General features: G+C 34.6%; 1 protein-coding gene and 1 long non-coding RNA gene across 3 annotated transcripts in view; one reads left to right on the forward strand and one right to left on the reverse strand.

The window, feature by feature from the left end:
- Positions 1 to 20,978, forward strand: part of LOC103097054 (uncharacterized) — a 67,441-nt gene that overhangs the window by 26,694 nt on the left and 19,769 nt on the right. The gene's annotated exons all lie outside the window — the stretch shown is intronic.
- PRKAA1 (protein kinase AMP-activated catalytic subunit alpha 1) overlaps positions 1 to 20,978 on the reverse strand; it is a 63,998-nt gene that overhangs the window by 8,248 nt on the left and 34,772 nt on the right. Inside the window, exons 5-8 of one of the 2 annotated variants that reach the window (XM_001364537.5) lie at positions 19,719 to 19,806; positions 17,023 to 17,247; positions 4,321 to 4,807; positions 3,370 to 3,496 (exon numbers count right to left, since the gene is read on the reverse strand). In XM_001364537.5, the coding sequence (XP_001364574.1) occupies positions 3,370 to 3,496; positions 4,321 to 4,807; positions 17,023 to 17,247; positions 19,719 to 19,806 (927 nt within the window). Of the gene's footprint in view, positions 1 to 3,369; positions 3,497 to 4,320; positions 4,808 to 9,959; positions 9,994 to 17,022; positions 17,248 to 19,718; positions 19,807 to 20,978 lie in introns of those variants that run through there. The other variant, XM_056824569.1, reaches the window with a different exon arrangement.

Consider the following 20,978-nt stretch of genomic DNA (forward strand, 5'->3'; position numbering starts at 1 on the left):
GTCTAGGGGTAGCTGGGTGGCTCAGTGGAATGAGAGCCAGGCCCAGGTCCTGGTTCAGATCTGGTCTCAGACACTTCCTAGCTGTGTGACCCTGAGCAATTCATTTAACCCCCCCTTTGCCTAATCGTTACTGCTCTTCTGCCTCAGAACCAATAAACAGTATTGATTCTAAGACAAAAGGTAAAGGCTTAAAAAAAAAAACTGTGCTGTCTCCATCACTGGCCACCTTTTGCATTTGGACAGTTCCAGATGCTACTTCCTTGCAGAATACAAAGATATGAAGGTGCTAGGAGTCCAAATGTGGTGGCTGCACAAATATTACCAATGAGGGTACACATCATAAGAGAAATTTTGGAAAATTTATTCTGTGATGTATCTTTCTATTGTTTTCCTACTTTTATCCACAAGTTTTCTCAGGCAGGATGATCTGGTTTAGCTGGATTTCATTCCAAGTTTTGGCAAATTTAATTTCTTCTTAATTGATTTTAAAAAATATTTTATGATAAAAAACTGGTCAAAATCTTCTGTCACCCTCCTCCATAGTATTTTACAGAAGCTTTATAGTAGGATTTATGATTATAAATGACCTTAGGGAACATTTAGTCCAACACCTTCACTCTACAGAAAAGAAAACTGAAATCTTGTCATAAGATTTAACCCAAGTCAATTTCTCCACTCCATGCCATTTTCATAAAGCTTACTTTATACCACAGGAACTCTAATTTAAAGTTAAAGTGGGCTTTAACAACTGGAACCCAGAAAAATTCAATAACTTACCCAGGATCATAAAACTATTAAGTTTCTGAGGTGAGATTCAAACCCAGTTAATACAAGTCTAGTACTCTATATTATACCTCAGATTTCAATAAAATACTGTGAAACTGGACAATATTTTTATGAAGAAGTTGTTTTGTAACAAAATTAAACTATCTCTAATGTCCTAGTTAGTTTTGTATCATTAAATTTTTACTATCTTGACTGCAACAAGTTTTTAAAATTTAGGCTCAACTCATTTCTGTTGGCAGCAAAGGAACTTCTGTTCAGCAAAAAAGGATAGTTACAAAAACTTCTTTGACAAATGATAATGGAATTTCTAATTTTACTTTCTGTTGATTTCCCATTTTTCAAAGCTAATAGCTGATGCTATTAGTTAATAGTCTGATGCTATCTTCCCATCTTTAGCCTTTTTTGGATAATAAAGGAAGACAGGGAAATCAAGAAGTAGAGGTGAAGGGGCAGAGAATTCTAAGGAAGTACAAAAGCATGGAGGGCATGGGAGGGTTCAAGGAACAGCAAGGAAGCCTATGAAGCGAGATCATAAGAGTTTGTGGTGGGAAAAGTAGGAGGTCAGTAGGAGGGACTCATATTTTATTTTGGAAGTATAAGGGAGCCACTGGAGCTGTAACAGGAGGAGGTTCGGAATGTTGAGAGTGTGTGCAGTGAAGCAAAGGGTAGGCTTGTGTCTCAGGGTGATCTGTGCCCACCCACCCTGTGTTATCCTCGTCATCATCCAATAGGGAAGACTTCCCTTCAGCACACCAGCACTGGTCCATCACCCAGAAACTTCATCTTCCCATGATTTATCCCTCTTGCCTCAGCCCTGGTGTGGTGAGATAAGGAGAGCACCTAGCAGTCACAGACATACAGGTCTGCCAACTATTCCATCTTGACTCCTCCGTTACACCCACTAGGGCAGGGATAGTCACCTTGTTAGTCAACCATAACAACTCCCTCAGAACAACCATTACAGAGCTCATTGAGCATACATGGTTGGATATATGCTTTAGAAAAATCACCCTGGAAGGCTGAATAGATTAGGATAATGAAAGGTAACATCAGACTAGACTAGGGTTATGACTGTGAGCTAAGAAAATGAGATGCTATGATATTAGAAATGTAGAGAGGAGATTCCCACACTAAAATTCTTCCTTCATATTAGTTCCCTCCAAGAAATTCTAGATGGCTAACAGCTCTTGAATGCAGGAGTTAATCATATATAACTGCAATGCCTTTTCATTCCAATTCAGAATATAAAATTTCTACTATGGTTTTGAAAGAAGGAAAAATGGATTTTTAAAAAATTGGTGTAACAAAATTGCTGCATTAAAGTGAACTGTTATTCACAGAATACTGAGAATGTAATATCTTACTTCTAAATAGTTCATTTCAAATTTTTAAAGGGTTTTTTAATTTATAATTACTTGTTTGGAACTTTGAAATTTATTTCCTCATAAGAATAAATACATATAGCATCTTGATTCTCAGGTAAGCCTACAGAATCCTGTCTACTTCACAACATAGCTGGATGGACTAATATACAAGTAACATAGAAGCTAATATGAGTAACATTTCTTTAAAAATAACAATTCATTAAATATATCTTGAGCATTTACATATCTGCAAACCAGATTTCCAACATAGAATGCAAGAAACATGGTATACCTTGAGGTGAGATGGAAAAATTCCTTCCTTTTCTGCTATGGCTAAGACTTCCAGATCTAAACTATTTGTTCCTAACTCAGGGGATCTAAGTTGCATGGGAACAATTTATAAATTATATTTCAAAATATAAATCCTATATAAATGCCAATTATTAACTATTTGTAGATTGCCAAGAAGCCAAAACCTGCAGGGAAAATTTTTTTGGTTATAACAGGCTCTTCCTTCCACAGCCTAATGGATTCTTTCCTTTCACACTACCAAAATCTAATATTTTAAAACAGTTTCTCTCCTTTCCTAGGCCATGGAAGAATATAATGCAGCCCATCTAAAAATCTCTATCATTAACAAGATTTAAATCTAGCATGTATCTTTTCCCACTTTTGATACCTATAGTGAAAAATAAAGTCACAAAGTGCTAAAGATTAAGATGTATCCATAATTCAGAGGGAAGCCACTCTCCTATGAAGTTCCCAAAGCTTATCCCTTCCTCATTCTTCTTTCCTTCCCATTCTTTTCGATGGATCCAAATAATGTCTCACAGTTGGTAGTAGACCCAAAACAGCATGCTGAAGAAGGAGAGGCATACTCACAAGCCAACAAGGAAGAGGGAAAGAGCCAAGAATAACAGTAATTTATATGCAGAAATAACAATTACCTCTGAGTATTTATTTAACACAGTCAGTAAAGTTTTGACTAAAAGCAGAAATACAAGAAAAAATTCACTCTGAGATCAAATTACAATTAGATTAAGAGTCCAGAGAAAAAGAATTTGCTTATATTGTCATGAATCAGACATTAATATGATTAATACATAAAAGCTCAAATCACATTCCCTTTTGGTTTCTGAAAGGAAAAAAAAAACCTTTAAGACACAACAGATTTTCAGGAAGCCTAAAGTACCCACATTATTTGCTTTCAACTACATACCATCAATGCTTCGGAAGTCCAGTAAGTAAGTCCTACTGTCAACCTGATATAACTGTAGACTCATTTTTGAGTATGTGCTTGTCACTGGATTCTTCCTTCGAACACGCAAATAGTAAGGGTTTACAACCTGGCACACCAAATGAAAAGGAAAAAACATCATATATAATTCTTCATTAAGACAATTTACATACTTTATCAGGCACAAAAAAAATAAACATCTTGTGTACTTTATTGGGCATCAAAGCTCAATAGAAACTCCTTCCCTAACAATATAAAATTATACAAATAGAATTATAAAACTACTCATATCCTTTGACCCAGTGGTTCTATTACTATGATGCTAATGACAGAATAAAAATCAAATGTGTCCCTAAGTATTTCAAACAATACTAATCATAATAGCAAGCCATTATGAATATACTCTGTGTCCACTCCAGGAAAGGCAGCTAGATGCCTCTGTGGATAGAAGACTGGGCCTAGAATCAGGATTACCAGAATTAAATTTGGTTTCTGATGCTTAGTAGCTGTGTGACACTGGGCAAGTCACTTAACATTAAACATGTCTTTGTAATCCCATGGATCATACTGTCCATGATGTGTTCTTGGAAAAAAATGTAGTATGGTCAATAGGATCATGAAGAGTTAGACACAACTCACAGAACAACCACCATTGAGAAGAGTTGGACAAACTGTGTAGTATCTGAATGAAAAGTTATTTACTCTGAAAAATAATAAATATGAGATGCATGAAGTGATAAAGCAAAGAAAACAGGGGAGAACCAAAAGAAAATACATACTCTCTGAAACTATGTATAAACAATAATAACAATATTCTGATACATATGAAGATAGTCCAAAAGGAAGACAAAGAAATAAAAAACAGGATTTTGCTACTACCCCTGCATACATCTTTAAACAAATCATAAATCATTTTTTAAAAAATTCTCTCACCTTCCATTCATAATCCAGTTGTTTAATTGAGCGACAAACTTCTGCCATGATATCATTTGGTCGACTTTGACTTCGAATTCCCAAATGCCACTTTGCCCTCCTAACACCCTGGTGTTTGGACTTTTGAGGATTCAATTCATCCAAAGTATGACGTGACCTTGGTGTTTCAGCAACCAAGAATGGCACTCTTTCAGGATGTGGGCGAGAAAAATGGTGGTCATCTAAGAAAGAATCTGGTGGGCTTGTAGCCAAGTAGAAATCTTTGGCCTCATTCATTATTCTCCTGTTATCTATTATGAGGTGATAAGCAACTGCCAAAGGGTCCTGATGGTTTCTGCTATACAGACAGCTGAGAACCTCTTCTTCTGTACATTCAAATTTTTCACATACTTCTTTTAAGGCTTCGTCATCAATCATGGTTGAACTATATGATGGATCCTCAGGAAAGAGATACTTTGGAAGGTCTTGCTTAAACCACTCATGTTCCCTACATTAAAAAAAGGAACAAAAATCATGAATTCAAAGATTCTGAGTAGACTGTATCATATACAAATAATAATAGTTTGGGGCCATTTCAAATGTCATTCATAGGCACAATGGTTTTAAAAAACAAAATTTTAAAAATTAAGGATATAAATTTCATAATCCATGCAAATAAAATACTTGTCTTCTGTATGATATGGGGAAAATAGTAATTTTTGAACAAACGTAGAAATGCACCCAATTTAAATACAACTAAGAAACTAAAAATGTCCTTTCTTTTTAAAGAACCATAGCATTAAAAAACAAAAGAGCTAAGAATTGGTCATATACAAGTTGTTTTTTTTTTAATTCAAGTATGATTTCTCAATACTAAGTAAAAATACTATTGCTTTTCATTGAAAATTTTAAAATATTGATTTTAAAGAATTATATTTTTAATTTTCCTAAGATAAAAACAAATGTTATCAATAGAACACTTTTTTTTTAAACCCTTACCTTCCATCTTGGAATCAATACTGTGTATAGGTTCCAAGGCAGAAGAGTGGTAAGGGCTAGGCAATGGGGGTCAAGTGACTTGCTCAGGATCATAGAGCTGGGAAGTGTCTGAGGCCAAATTTGAACCCAGGACCTCCCATCTCTAGGCCCAACTCTCAATCCACTGAGATACCCAGCTGCCCCCTATAGAACACTTTTTAACATTTACAAAGTGCTTACTTTTTCTCATACTTTCTCACTTGGTGAAATGAATAAGGAAGACCCACTTGGTAATTTTGAGCAAGTCATTTAACAACCCAGAGCTTGTTTCCCCATCAGTAAAATGAGGATTAGAATTTGTCTCCTGGGATTGTGGTAAGAATAAAATAGAATAATACTTGCAAAGTTCTCTGCAAACCTTAAAGAACTATAGAAATACCAACTATTATAATTCTGAGAGGTATGTACTACAATTATCATTACTTCCATTTTTCTGATGAGAAAACCAAGGCTTCAGGACTTAATCACACAACTAATAAGAGTCTGAGATGAATTCTAAAATAACTCTCATTTTTTGCCCAAAGACTTCTCATTTGAAGTTTTTGGAGAGGGGAAAGAATCATTTAATAAATATTACAGGATCTGAATAATTTTTCCTTTCCATTTATGCCTCACCCCCACCCCACCAATTTCCTATTCATTCCTACTAACCCTGGGCCCAACTTCTCTCTATACTTTTGACTTTCTCAAATAAACATTCATTCTCCTTCAGAAAAATTAATAAAGTGGGCTTTCCAAAAGGAGAGAAATGAGAAGGGGATAGAGGGGAAATAAAAGTCTGTTGTATATTCACAAAGATCCCCCAAACAACATAACAGGACAAATACTATTCTGATCTTCAGAACCAAGTACAAAGGTTTTGGCAGCACAAGAGAATGAACATTTGACAGTAATTTTTTCATAAGTATTATATGCATGCAGCTTTTCTATATAATCAAAAATAATGTCAAAGGAATTTTATGACTTAAATTTTATTTTGAAGACCACAAGGAAGTGTCCTGTTAATTGATAAATTGATCAATTAACAAAGACTTATGAATATACTATATGCCAGGCACTGTGCTCAGCACTAGAGATAAAACTGAAACAATCCCTACTCTTGATGAGCTTACATTTTACTCGAGGAGACAATATGTACATATATAAATATAAGCAGAATAAATACAAAAGAAATACAAGGGAGTTGAGGGATCAGAAAGATTTTGTAAAGAAGGTACTGTCCGCCCTATATCTTAAAGGAAAAGAGGAATTCTTATAAAGCAGAGGTGAGTAGACAGTACATTCCAGGCATGGAAGACATATAATCAGTGTAAAGGCTCAGAGATAAAAGATGAAGTACTGTGTGCAAAAACTGGAAAGCTTGTTTGACTGGATTGTTAAGTACGTCCATGTGTATGTGCTGGGTTGAGGGAAGCTATTACAGTGGGAGAAGTCATAAAAAGCAGGCTAGAAAGATAGGTGGAGGCCAGGTTATAAAGGTTTTATAGATAAGGGCAGTTAAACTGCTCTTCGAGATTTTAGAGAAAATTGTCAAGGAGCTGAAGGTACTTTCTCTAATGTCATCAGTTTGAGCCCCTGTTAGTTATATTTCCCTCACTGTTAGCCTGCAGTAAGTAGCACCTCAGTTCTATTTAAATAATTAAAACTAATTATCATTTATTCAAGAATATTTGCTTCAAAATTATAGCAAGAATGAATTTAAATATTTTCTCCAAAACATTGAGGACACACTCTCCCTTATATTATCTTGGTTTATGGGGATACAGGGCTCACTCAGCACAGCTTCTATATAACACTGATCCCATTAAGTTCATATCCAGATGAGGTATGGCTACTAGATCAGTCTTCTGTCTCCTCTGCCACTGGTCTGAGTTCTAAAAGTCACAAACTGCTATTTCAGGTACCAATGCTAGCTGCAAATCCCAACATGAGACTGGATTTCCAGAATTCCAGAGGCTGGTTCTATTAACCTTTTGAAACTCATACAGAGTCTAGCTACATGACTGTAAGTCATACAAGCAATGCTCTCAAGATTAGAAATTACAGAGCTACCAATATGCAATGGTGGAAGGAGTTTCTATGCAGGGAGTTTCTTATGTTGATTTAAACTACAATTACAGATTTTTCTTAAGCCTAGAAAGGTAGGCTAGAGCCACATTATGAAAAGTTTTTTAATGTGAATTGAAGATCATATTTTTTCTTACAAAGAAAGGAACAACTTTTTCAGGAAGATTATTTTGGCATCTTTATTGGAAGATGGATTAGAGAGATCAATCAATAAATAAACATTTATTTAGCATTAACTATGTGCATCAAGGACTATGCTAAGTGCAGGGGATACAAAGAGAGGAAAAAGACAATTCCTACCTCAAGGAGCTTATAATCTAATTGGGGAGACAACATGCAAACAGATACATACAAAAGGAGCTACATACAGGATAAAATAGAAATAATTAACAGAGGGAAGACACTAGACTCAAGAGGCATTGGCAAAGGCTTCTTGCAAAAGGTAGGATTTTAGTTAGGACTTAAAAGAAGCCAGAGAGGGTAACAGACATAGGGGACTGGTAGTGTTCCAGGAATGGGGGATTCAGAAAGAATGACCAAAGCTGAGATATGGAATATCTTGTTCATGTAATAGCCAGGTGGCCAATGTCACTGTATTGAAGAGTATGTGTCAGGAGTGTAAGAACACAGGAAAGGTAAGCAGATGCCAGTTATGAATGGCTATGAATGGGAAACAAAGGATTTTGTATTTGCTCCTAGAGACAATAGGGAGCCACTGTAGTAAGGGGATGACATGGTCAGATGTGCACTTTAGGAAAATCACTTTAGTGGCTGAATGAAGAATGGATTCGAATAGGAAGAAACATGAGGCAGGGAGACCCATTAATAGGTTCCTGAAATGATCCAGGTGTGAGATAATTAGAGTTTATACTATAGTAATGGTAATGTCACAGGAGAGAAGGGGGATTAGAAAGCTATTTCAAAGGTGACTTGATGGGCCTTGACAACAGTTTGGATATTTGGTGGCAAAGAGAAGAGAATGAGAAACAGTTATGAATACAGGATATCTATTAGGACTGTGAGCTTATGAGACTGGGAGGATGGTGATACCATGCTTTCTATAGCTACAGCGAAAGTAGAAGTGGGGTAGAGTTTAGGTGGAAAAATGAGTGCCAATTTGGAATTCTTAGTTTATGGTGTCTATTGATATCCAGTTTTAGTTGTCTAAAAGGCAGCTGAAGATGTGAAATTAGAAGTCAGCAGAGAGTCTGGGGCAAGATAGGTACATTTGAGAACAGTATGGAGATGGTAGTTAAACTCATAATGAGACTATGAATTGAGCCCAGGACAGAATATTATAAAACAAACACCCATGGTCAGTGGGCATGACCTGGATGAGTATTCAGCAAATGAGAATGAGAAGGAGAGGTCAGATAGGTAGGAGAACCAGGAGACAGTGGTATACTAGAAAGAAGAAAGTATCAAGGAAAAGGTGATCAATAGTGTTAAAGGCTGCAGTGAGGTCAAGAGGAGAACTGAGAAAAGGCTACTGGATTAGCAACTAAGATATCACCAGAAAATGGAGGCAACTATTGAAAATAGCCTTTTTCAAGTTCAACCACAAAAAGCCTTAGAAGAGATATAGAACAATAGTTAGCAGGGATAGAAGGATCAAATGAGGATTTTTTCAGGATAAGTGAGACAAAGAGCATGTTTGTAGGCAGTAAGGAATGGGCCAGTGGAAAAGGATAAATCAAAAAATAAAGAATAGAGTAGGAATAACACAGTGGGCAATCTGTTTGAGGAGATGGGAAGGAATGGGATTGCTTGAGCAGGTACAGTCAGCCTTGGTAAGAAGTAAGGTCACGGAAAGGATTGGAAATTGAGGGGCTATTCATCAACTGTGAGATGACTGAACAAATTGTGGTATATGGTTATAATGGAATACTATTGTGCTATAAGAAATGATAAACAGGATGAGTTCAGAAAACCTGGAAAAACATATGAACTAATACAAAGTAAGGTGAGTAGAACCAGTAGAACAAGTGTTTACAGTAAAAGAAATGGTGTAAAATGATTAACTTGTTTGAAGGATTAAGCTATTATCAGCAAAACAAGGTCCCAAAATAATCCCAAGGGACCTATGACCAAAAAAAAAAAAGTACTATCCATAGTCAAAGAATGAACCACTGTTGGAAGCATGCCATCATTTATTTTATTTCTTTTATTAATTTTTTGTGTGTGATATGTATCTTCTGTCATGGCATAGGGAATGTGGAAATATGTATTGCATGAAAGCACCAGTATATTCAGACTATTTACCACTTGGTGGGGGAGAGGGAAAGAATGTGAGAAAGGGGAAGAATCTGAAATCCAAAATTTCAGAAAATAATTGTCAAAAATTATTTCTACACGTAACTGAAAAAAAGAAAGGGAAAAAGATTGCTAAAAAAATAAGGCCACCCTCATTATGGGCACCAGGGTTGATGGAATAGTGGCAGAAGGCATATATATGAGTGACAAAGAGATGAGAAAAGGCGAGAAGAAAGGCCTCAGCTTTTTTCTGTAAAGAGTTAAGAGAATGAAAGCCAAAAAAGTTCAATTTGAAGACTTACATAGTTCAGGTGAGAAGAGACGAAGAAGTAGGGTGGTAGCTATAAATGAAGAGAAGGAAATTAATAAAAGGTATAGTGTTGAGACAGAATTTATAAGACTTGACAATTAACCCTCAGTGAGAGTGTAGAGTCAAGGATGACTCCAAAATTTGTGAACCTGAGTGACATCACTATCCCTTACTTGAAATAATCAGTTGACAAATCTTATAGTTTCTATCTACAAGATATCTCTTGCATTTGACTTTATCCCTCTGCTTACAGTCACCACCTTAGTTCAGGACTTCAATAATTTTCAGCAGTACTATTGTAATGTACTCCTAATTGGCTTCCTGGCTTCCAACCTTTCCTCCCTTCAGTCTATCCTATATACAACCATCGAAATTATTTTCCTTAAGTGCAGATGTCACTCCCCTTCTAAGAAACTCCAGAGACTCTCTATTACCTTAAGGATAAAATATAAATGCTGCTAATTAGCTTTTTAAGTCCTTCAGAAACTGGCCCCAACCTATTTTTTCCACTTCATTTTGTATTAGTCATTGTCTCATACAAGCAATTTAACCAAACTGGACTTTTCTCCAATTCCTCATATATAACATTTTATTGCCCATCTCCATGCCTTTGTTCTGAAATCCAATCTCCCCTGCATGCCTGAAATGTCCTCCCCCTTCACCTACACTTCTTAGAATACCTCTCTTCCTTCAAGGCATAGCTCTAACACCACCTTAGAAACTGAAACCTTTCCTGATACTCCAACTTCTAGTGCCCTCTCTGCCTACCTATGACTTTGTATTTATTCTTTACAGTTATTCTGTATAAACTGATACACCTGTATAAATATACATATATTTGTACGCTCCCGTTAGAATGTAAGCTTCTTGAAAGTATGAATTATTTCTTCTTTTATATTTGTATCCCAAGTGCTTAGTATAGACCTGGCATATTAAGCAAATGCTTAATAAATGTTTGTTAATTAGTGAAAGGATGATAATGTTTTATAGCATCAGAAAAAGCAAAGTCTGGAAGAGGGTAAAAGTAATGAGTGCAGGCAACTTTTTCTAGGACTTTTATTGTAAAAGGAAGGAGAAATACAGGATAATAGCTTAAGAGGATAGTATAGTTAAAGAAGGTTTTGTAAGGTAAGGGAGACTTAGCATGTCTACAGGCCAGAGAAAAGTCAGCTAGAGAGAGGTTGGGAAGGTGATTGCTAATAAAAACCCTTCCAACTTATATTCTATGATTCTGCAACCATGAAATTTCTATAGTAAATGTAGTTTTCTAACAAAATTCAAGATATGGACTGGCTTTCATTCAAATGATGGTCTATCCTATGATCTTGAGGCCTATTCTGGAAGTGGTACTCTGTCATCACAATGACTATTAATAATCTAGCACTACTGTCAGAATGGTCTGAATGTGATAAGGAATAAGAGCAGGAGTTATACTAGGACAAGAAATTACTTATAAAAAGATAGAAGTAAAAATTTTGCCAGTGAAATGGTTTTTTGTTATTCAGTCATTTTCAGTCATGACTGACTCTTCATGACCCTATTTGGGGTTTTCTTTGCAAAGATTCTGAAATGGTTTGCTATTTCCTTCTCCAGCTCATTTTACAGATGAGGAAAATGAGGCAAACAGTTAAGTGAGTTGCTCAGGATCACACAGCTAGTAAGTTTCTGAGACTGGATTTGAACTCAGGAAAAGAAGTTCTTCCTGATTCCAGGTCTGGCACTTTATCCATTGCGCCATCTATCTTCCCAAAATGCTTGAGCAAGAGTAGTGGGGAGTAATACACAGTTACTGGAGCAGAAAACTTTAAAACTCAAGAGAATCTTAAAAAACTAGAAGGAACCTTAGAAGACATTTAATTTAATTTTGCACTCAATATGAATTCCTGTAATACTAATACTAATGATGACAGGTTGCTATATAACATTAGCCTATGTCTTGTTTATTTTTTATTTTATAGATGCCCTTTGCTTTTCTCATCACATCTTATATCTATCTCTGCCTTTATCTCTTTATTCTTCTCTACATCTGACGGGTCCTCTTTTGTAACAAAGATTAAGTATTTTTTATAATTTAGCAAAATCAACTGACACAACTATGATAGCATAGTTGACAATCCACACACATATTTCCCTCCTATCTAATAGAAGAAGGGAGTGGCATTTCCTCATCTTGTCCCTAGAGCCTAGCATGGTTATTACAATTATAGTGTTCAGTTTTGTTTTGTTGTTTACATTGTAGATAGTATTAATTTTACTCCACTCTGAATCAGCTAATCTAAGCCTCCCCAAGTTTTGCTGAATTCCTCAAAGTGACTATTTCTTACTGCATAATATTATTTTGTTACATTCATATTCTACAATTTAGCCATTCCACAACTGATAGGCACCAGTATTTCTAGTTTTTTGGTTCCGCAAAAGTGCTATAATGACTATTTTGGTTTATGTGGGGCCTTTCTGTCTGCCTTGAGGTTGTAGCCCACTAAAACAATTTCTAAATCAGTCTACTTTTTGTTGTTTTTTAAAAAAACATTAATTACAGAATGACTGGACCAGTTCACAGCTCCATTGACAGTATAGTGCCCATTCCCCCTGAGAAATGGCCATTTCTATTGTTTGTCATTTTTGCAAGTTTGTAGGATGTAACTTTGGTGTTGTTTTAATTTGAATTTCTCATTATCAGTGATTTGAAGCAATCTTTCATTTGGTTAAGATTTTTCAGTTCTTTTGAGAACCACCTGTTCTTATCTTTGACCATTTACCAACTGCAGAATAGCAGCTCATGGTTACATTTATTTCTGCTAGCTATCTATGTATTTTTAATATCAGAACTTTATCAGAGATATTTGATATAAATACTTTTCCCAATTTATATTTTCCCTTCTTCTCCCAGCTGCACTGATTTTGTTTCTGAAGTTGTTTCTATTCTTAATTTCCAAAATTGTTTCTTTTCAGATGCTAGTCCTTTTGTTCCTCCAAATAAATTCTATTACTTCATCTAAATCTCTACAAAGTAACTCCTTGGAAATCTAACTGGCCAAGCACTGCATATGTATATTAATTTAGTTTCTATCATCATTTTCTTTATAACAAAATTGTATTTAATTTCTTCCTCTTATATTACTATTACTAGCATTTTTATTAAGATAACGATGGTAAGAGAAGACATCTTTGTTTTACTCCAGTATTTATTAGGAAATCATCTAGTTTTTCCATTAAAAATCAAATTTGCTTCCAGTTTTGCACATACTTTTATATAGATCATAATATAAATGATCCTAATATGTCTGAGCATTTTAGAATAAAAGTGTTATACTATGCTATAGGCTTTTTCCCTAACTCTATTAATATAATTGTGTAGTTTGGGGGTTTGAAGGAGTATAGTTTTGGTGGGGTTTGTTGTTTTAAATATGATTTCTATTTTTACCAGGGCCTTTGACTCTTAATTCTAACACTCTTTCCACAGCACCATAATGCCTTATAGAGAAGCACTGGATTTAGTCCAAAGAATATTAATGAAGTACTTCCTCCTTTCCTTATCCTATTTCTTTAGGATCTCCTAAAATCTTTACCCTCCTTAAATCCTTACTCTTTCTTCTTTCATTCCTCAATTCTACTAATTTATTTCTTTAAACAAGAATCTATAAACATAATAACTATTTTATTACTTAGGTATTTTCTGGATAATTTTACTATTTTCTTAAGGGCTGTTTTAATTTGAATGATTTGCAATATGAATGTTTTACTTCCATTGCTTTGTTTTGTTTTAAAGTAATTTCTTAAATGGTTCTCTTTTTCCTGAAAGTCTATCATTTTCATTGATCATTACATAAGAGTTTTGCAGGTTATTTTTTTCATTTGAGTTACTTTTTTAGAGGGGGCGTGGGAGAGGAGAAATATCCCATTTCACTCTTTTCCTCCCAAGTTCTCAAAATTAAAAAGCAGGGGGCAAGTGGGTGGCTCAGGGGATTGAGAGCCAGGCCTAGAGATGGGAGGTTCTAGGTTCAAATCTGGCCTCAGATACTTCCTAGCTGTGTGACCCTGGGCAAGTCACTTAACCCCATTGCCTAGCCCTTACCTCTCTTTTGCCTTAGAGCCAATACATAGTATTGATTCTAAGACAGAAGGTAAGGGTTTAAAAAAATCATAAAGCAATCTTGAGTTATATGAACTGAAATTTTTTTTTAATTTTAATTTTTAAAAAGTTCTTAGTATAGTGCCTGGTACATAGTAAACACTATACAAATGTTCGTTTACTTTCTTTCTCTTCCCCATGCCTTTTCTCCTGGCTGCCTGTAACATGTTATCTGATATAGTGATTTTGAAATTCAACTATTAGAGCTAAACATACTATATATGGTTACTTAGCACTTTGTATTCAAAATTTATCATTTTATAATTTCTAATTTAAAATACTTTTAAAAAATTTACCCTGTTCTTTTCGGAGACTAATGACCCCTAAATTATCAATATTTATTCTTCATTCAAGATGAGTCATTTTCTTTTTTATAGAATATATTCTTTCAAAATTATATTTTGCTTTTCTTCTGCCAAATTTTCTTCCATTTTCTTATTTTTGAATTCCAAATCTGTCATTCTCTCTTTCAAAGGCTACTATTTTGAAGAGATCTTCCATCATATTTTCAAAATTGGCTACGAAATTGTTTTCATTACTTCTGTTTAACAGCTCTGACTACTGATCTTCTTTCTGTTTTAGTATCTTCTTTAAGGACTTTTGTCCTTTGAACCATTCTGGAATTTTTTATTTATTCTTACATGTTCAACAAACCTCAGAGAACTATAAAAAATTATTTTTCAGAAATAAAAAAATCCTTTTTTATTTAGGATTTCTGGTTGATGTCAGTTCATATTATAGTATCTTTTCAATGTATTATTTATGGCCTTTAAAAAAATTTTTTTTCCCTTTTGCATTTCTGAGTCTCTGTTTACTTGGAAAGTAGTCCTATACCTGGTCTTGAACTTTCTACTTTGCAGCCACTATTCTTGTACTCTCAGCAACTTATCTTTGGCTATCTTCTACTCTTGGCCCCTCTTTCTTCTATAACTATAAGAGAGAGAGGGGCTCATACAAACACACTCCTAAGGTTGAGCATCCACAGCCTCCCTAAGTTGAAGAGAAACGGTGTCCTCAACTTCTTCTAATATAGAAATTATCATCTTTACTGGTTTTTCATCAGAAAAACTCATTACATAGAGCCCTTGATTCTAAAGTAAATATTGGTTTCAATTTATTATATACACTTTAAAAACTTGAAACTTCAATCCTATCCAAGTCTTATTCTCAGTATTACACACCCAAATTTGAGGAGGCTTTTACAAGAGACTAGATTTATCAATTTTTTTTCCTACTACCTGACCATAAATGATAATAACACATCAGTTACTAAAGGATAGTACTCTACATCATGAGTTCACCAGCAGGGAACACTATAAAGCATTAGGTAGTTCAGAATTCAACAGTCCTTTACCTAGTCTTGAAAAGTATTAGTTCCCTAGAAAACAGAACCCAGAAAATACATTCAAATAGTTTGGAAATTTTCTAGAGAAAAATAACTAAAGAAATAACACTTCTGGCATAAAAGTTGTTAGAAACACCTTGATGCCTACTTATACTCACTAGACAAAAAGGTAAATCAATCATATAATGACAATGAAAACACAGACAGGCAGCCCAAGTGGGACATTACTAACAAAAACCTTACAATCCTCTGAAAAGATCTCATGCAGAAGTTCTTTGGGAAAATATTGACAAGAATTGCACAGGAGAAGGTGGTATATGGAAGTTGAAATCTTCATCAGCCGAAAACATGGATCTACCTCCCCACCTCCACCCCCCAATTCAAGGATCCTCTAATGCACTAAAAGAAGTGTTCTATTATTTTGTTAACACTTTTACTAAAGTCTCATATAAAACTTTTAACTAAGCTCACATAGCCAAATATGTCCCCAGTTTCAAAATCATTCTAATTTCTATCACATTTTTTTAACTTTTCTTTTTAAAATTAAACCCTTACCTTCTGTCTTGGAATCAACACTGTGTATTGGCTCCAAGGCAGAAGAGTGGTATGGGCTAGGCAATGGGGGTCAAGTGACTTGGCCCAGGGTTACACAGGTGGTAAGTGTCTGTGTCACATTTTTATTGCAATGTTTGTATGAAGATAAAAAACCTTGAGATTCTTTTCCAAACTCTCATCAATTTGCAAAAGAATCAAAGAATTTTAGAGCTGTGAAAGTAGACTTTCCTGGGTTCTTATTTTAAGGATAATAATAGTTTGAATAGGATGTTTAACTGTGCCCTACTGGAAGCTGGTTACGAGAGCTGAACTACTGGTATGTCAAAAGAGCTCTCCATCACTGATAGTAGCATCCTACAGAACTGTGTCTCTATTTACACAAATCAGATGAACAGAAATTCAGTAGGAAGAAAAAGAGATGAGCTGCTATATAGAAAAGTCAGGAGAAACAGACCCAAAAACTTATAAAGTTCATAAAGAAAAAGAGAGCTAGGAAGAAGAAAGCACTTACCTTTGCAGAGATCTGGAGGCTGATGGAGGAGTAAAGTGTAGAAGGACGATGAGAATACTTGTTCTTTGTAGGACTGCTTTGTGAACCTTGTACCTGCAGCACTCCATGGAATGACCCCATCACCAACTGCTTGCCCAAATAAGGCCCAAAGATTCTCTTTCACCACAGAGGGAGGAAGATAACCTGCCTGAGTGGTTTTCCAATGTATGCCTTCATACACCAAATGATAGTGTAAAATCCCTACTAATCTCATAATTCTCTGAATACTTAAAAGTAGATCCAAGTCTTTAATTCTAATTCTTGTCTATTTAGATATTATAGTAGCATTTCACTATAAACTCAAGATACTCACTCTCCCTTGTGCCAATTAAGAATTTGGGTTATAACAATTATTTTTATCTCTTAAAGATGCTAGTGCTTAATAGCAATTAAGTAGAAACAATAAATTCAAATTTATTTCATATAACTAATTTCTTAACCCATTAAAGAAACACAACAATGCTGCTTTTTACCTGATGTCTTTGATTGTGGCTCTCTTCATGGGATCCACCTGCAGCATATGTTTCAGAAGGCTAATCACAGAAGGATTCAAGTACTGAGGGGTATAAAAGATCCCATCACATATCTTCTTAAAAAGGGTTGGCACATGATCATCATCAAAAGGAAGGGTGCCACATAATAAAGCATAAAGAATGACACCACTGCTCCAAATATCTACCTCTGGACCTGCATACAACCTGGAAAAAATACAGCATTAAATGGCAACATTAAATAATATGGAATGTGGCATGTTTAATTATTATCTAAAAAAGAAGTAATCACAACTTTAAATTTGTACTGTATGGAAAAAATTACATTAGTCAGAAAATGGTCTTTATAGTCACACCAAGTAGAACACAATTACTAGCAGGATTCTCAATCTTTAAAACAATGAACATCAATATATAAACTTATTAACTGAATAATTTGGTTCTCTTCACATAATCTCCTGACAAGCCTCCTAAATCTGAGACAAACTGATTTAGAAACATTGTTTTCACTTTAAATTAATGAACTGGGAGCACCAAAGCACACCCTTCAACAATAAAAATGTCACCAGGAATACTTCCTAAGTAGGGAATGTGTTTTGTTATTTTTTTATTCATGATGACACTCCTAAACTTTTTATAGCCATATTCTCACTTAAGTTCCTTTGTGAACAGATATAGAGAATTCCAGGGCAGCTGACCAGGATTAATAATAATTATTATTATTATAAGCACTTATATGGTACTTTACAGTTTGCAAAGAGCTTTATAAATATCTCATTTTATCGTCAACTGCCCTGGTAGATAAGTGTTATTATCATCTCCATTCTAGAGATTACAGGTTTAATGGTGTTGTTTGTGCTAAAGAAATAAAGAAAAGCTAAGTAGCATACAGAGGGACAGAAGCTAAGAATTTGGCACCAATAACATGACATTCTAACCATTTCACCTAGCACTAGTCACAGACTAAGTTCAATACAATACATCTTGTTATGAATATAACCTTGTTAGTATAAAGTCAAAGTTAAAAAAACATGCTGAATTCATTATTATTAAATTATTAAAACCAGTCATTTTTACCATTTTCTGTTTCATAAGTTGTGTTGTTTGTTTTTTTTTTTTCCCAAGAGCAACTGATTAACACTGGGGAATGATTTCTCTCTATTTAAGCCAATAAAGCTTAATTACTCCACTTATCAGAGTATCCTTCCATAAAAGTTAAAAGGTTTTTAAATGTTGCCAGTCATAACTACTATTCATTCTAGGCTTGGCAGAAAGAATCTATCTAAGGACAGAGAAATAGATTTCAGTAGTATTCCAGAGCATAGATATAACCGATTTTTAATATCATAAAGCCAATTATTTAATGCTAAATGTCTGCTATGTCTAAGTCCTAACCACCACTCACTTTCTAAAACAGTCACGATATAACAGACTGCAATAGACAACAGACAAGAGACAACACAAATGAAAGCCAAGGGAAAGGAATTGGGGGTTTTGCACATCATGTTGCTATAAAGAGATGATGAAGCTTGGTAGGTTTAAAATGAGATCCACCTGCATTATTTAAAGAAGGGCAGTCACACAAACACCATATCTCTATACAAGCTAGGTAGGGATATAAATATTGTTCATACAACTACTCTGCCTCAGGTTCTTCCAGTAGGGAAAAATAATTTTTGAAGAAATCAAAATATTGCTGCAATAATTTTGAAGTTCTAGAACACAATAGGTCATTGAAATGATCAACATAAGTTACAAAAATAAAGATATGCATTTTTGATAGATTATTTAAAAATAATGGGGAAAAATAGTGAAAAAAGTTTTGCTTCCATAAATTTTAATTACATGGTTTCTCTGTCTTCCAAACTATTAAAATGATAAACTTCATCTATTAAGTGAAAACATAGCAAGAATCCTTAATGTCTAAAGGGGATTGCTTGTATGTTTTTTAATGCTGTGGAACCTGGAGACTTAACAGTGGCAGGCATTGTTTCAGAGGATCATAGGATTTATAGTTGGGCAGGATCTTAGAAATAATAGTCTAATTCTGTTGTTTTACAGATGAAGAAACCAAGGTCCACAGAGGATGAAGTGATTTGTCCAAAATTAAATGAAAGGACACTTTACCTGTCATAAGTTTTAATCAACACTTAATGAAATTCCTCTATCAAGTACCATTTTCATAAAGCTTTTACTTACTCATAAAAATGTTAAGAACTTGAATTTCATTTTTATTTTATTATATTATGACTAATGAAAATTTTCTAAAGCATTATATGGGTCTGCACTTATTATATTCTTATGGCTTAATATTATTTTTAAAATGTAACATTTTTTCAAGTGTTTTAAGGGCATTAGGTTTCTTTCATTAGGAAAAAATAATGAAAACTAAAAAATATATATGATATTTATATATGAACAGAATTTTAGTTTGTACCTCAATTCATGCTACCAGAAATGGGACTATTAAACTTATTAAGTATGTTCTATAAAACCTTATTGTATGTATCATATTTTGTAATATACCATATAACTAAAAACATTTCAAGATAACAGGTTTGAAGAGGAATGAAAATTCTATCTTCTATCTTCTCCTTCACTGGGAATATGACAATTGTAAACTAACAAAAGTCTAAAGGATAGGGGCTATAACAACAACAACAAAAAGGAAACACTACCTTCCTGAAATTACTTCTGGTGCAGCATAGTTGGGAGAGCCACAGCTTGTTCTTAAAAATTCGCCATCTGACATCATATTTGAAAGACCTGAAAGTGCACAAAAGCAGCTACTCAAGGATTTCCCAGTGGCACCAAATTGTTTTTTTTTTTAACAACTGAGGGTTTGCATTTAACAACTAAAGCTTCATCCTGTACTCTACTTCAACAACATCAGTTACCATCTCTATCATCCCCAAATATAAACATTTAATTATTTCAACATGCAACATGATAGTTTTACCTTGAATGTAAGGCTAGTATTTAAATAGCATACATGTAAGCTAATGGTTATTTTGGTTAATAGGACACAAAAAAATTATCAAGAAAAGACCAGAAAAACAGGAATCTAGAAAAGCTGAATATAAGAAAGGAAATTCAAATAAATCTATTCACCTTGACCTGGTTCTTATAAGAAACTACATAACTCTCAGGGATGTCATCAGTTTCCATGCATTTAATTATCATCTTTATGATCCAGATCTATATCTTAAGACCTGTATTCCCAAGGGACAAGTAAAACTGAATGTCCTATAGATTTTTAATATTTAACATATCTAAAATTGAAATTATTTTCCCCACAAGCCCACCCCTCTTCTGTACTACTATTCTTCAGGTCACAAAGGTCCAAAATGCTGATCATCCCACATTCTTCACCTCATGTAGCAAATCAGTTGCCAAGTCTTATAATTCTAATTCCACAGTATCTTTCAAACTTGAACCCTTTCTCTCCACCTCTAAGAGACACATCCTAGATCAAATCCCCTTTCTCCTGGGCTCATTGCTTTAAGTGTCTTCCCACTCTGATCTACCTGCTACACAGCTGTCAAAGTGATACTGCTAATGCACATATCTGACCATAATGGTAACTCCCGTGACTCTCTATTAACTCTACAATCTGTTTGACATTTAATTTTCATCACAAATTGACTGCAATCTTCACTGCAATCTACCTTTCCAGGCTTATCCTGTACTACCCCTCTTTCTATACCAAGGTCTGGCCAGATTGGGCGTTTCTCACAAATGATATGCAATCTCTGGTTGCCATGACTTTTCACAGTCTATGATCCTCATGCCCAGATTGTACTACCTCTTTGCCTGAGATTCCTGGAATCCTGATTCCTTTTTTAAAAAACCTTACCTTCTGTCTTAAAATCAATACTAAGTATTAGTTCCAAGACAGAAGAGTAGTAAGGGCTAGGCAATGTACAGTTAAATGACTT

The sequence above is a fragment of the Monodelphis domestica genome, chromosome 3 (genome assembly GCF_027887165.1).
Source record: "Monodelphis domestica isolate mMonDom1 chromosome 3, mMonDom1.pri, whole genome shotgun sequence".
Lineage (NCBI taxonomy): Eukaryota > Metazoa > Chordata > Mammalia > Didelphimorphia > Didelphidae > Monodelphis > Monodelphis domestica.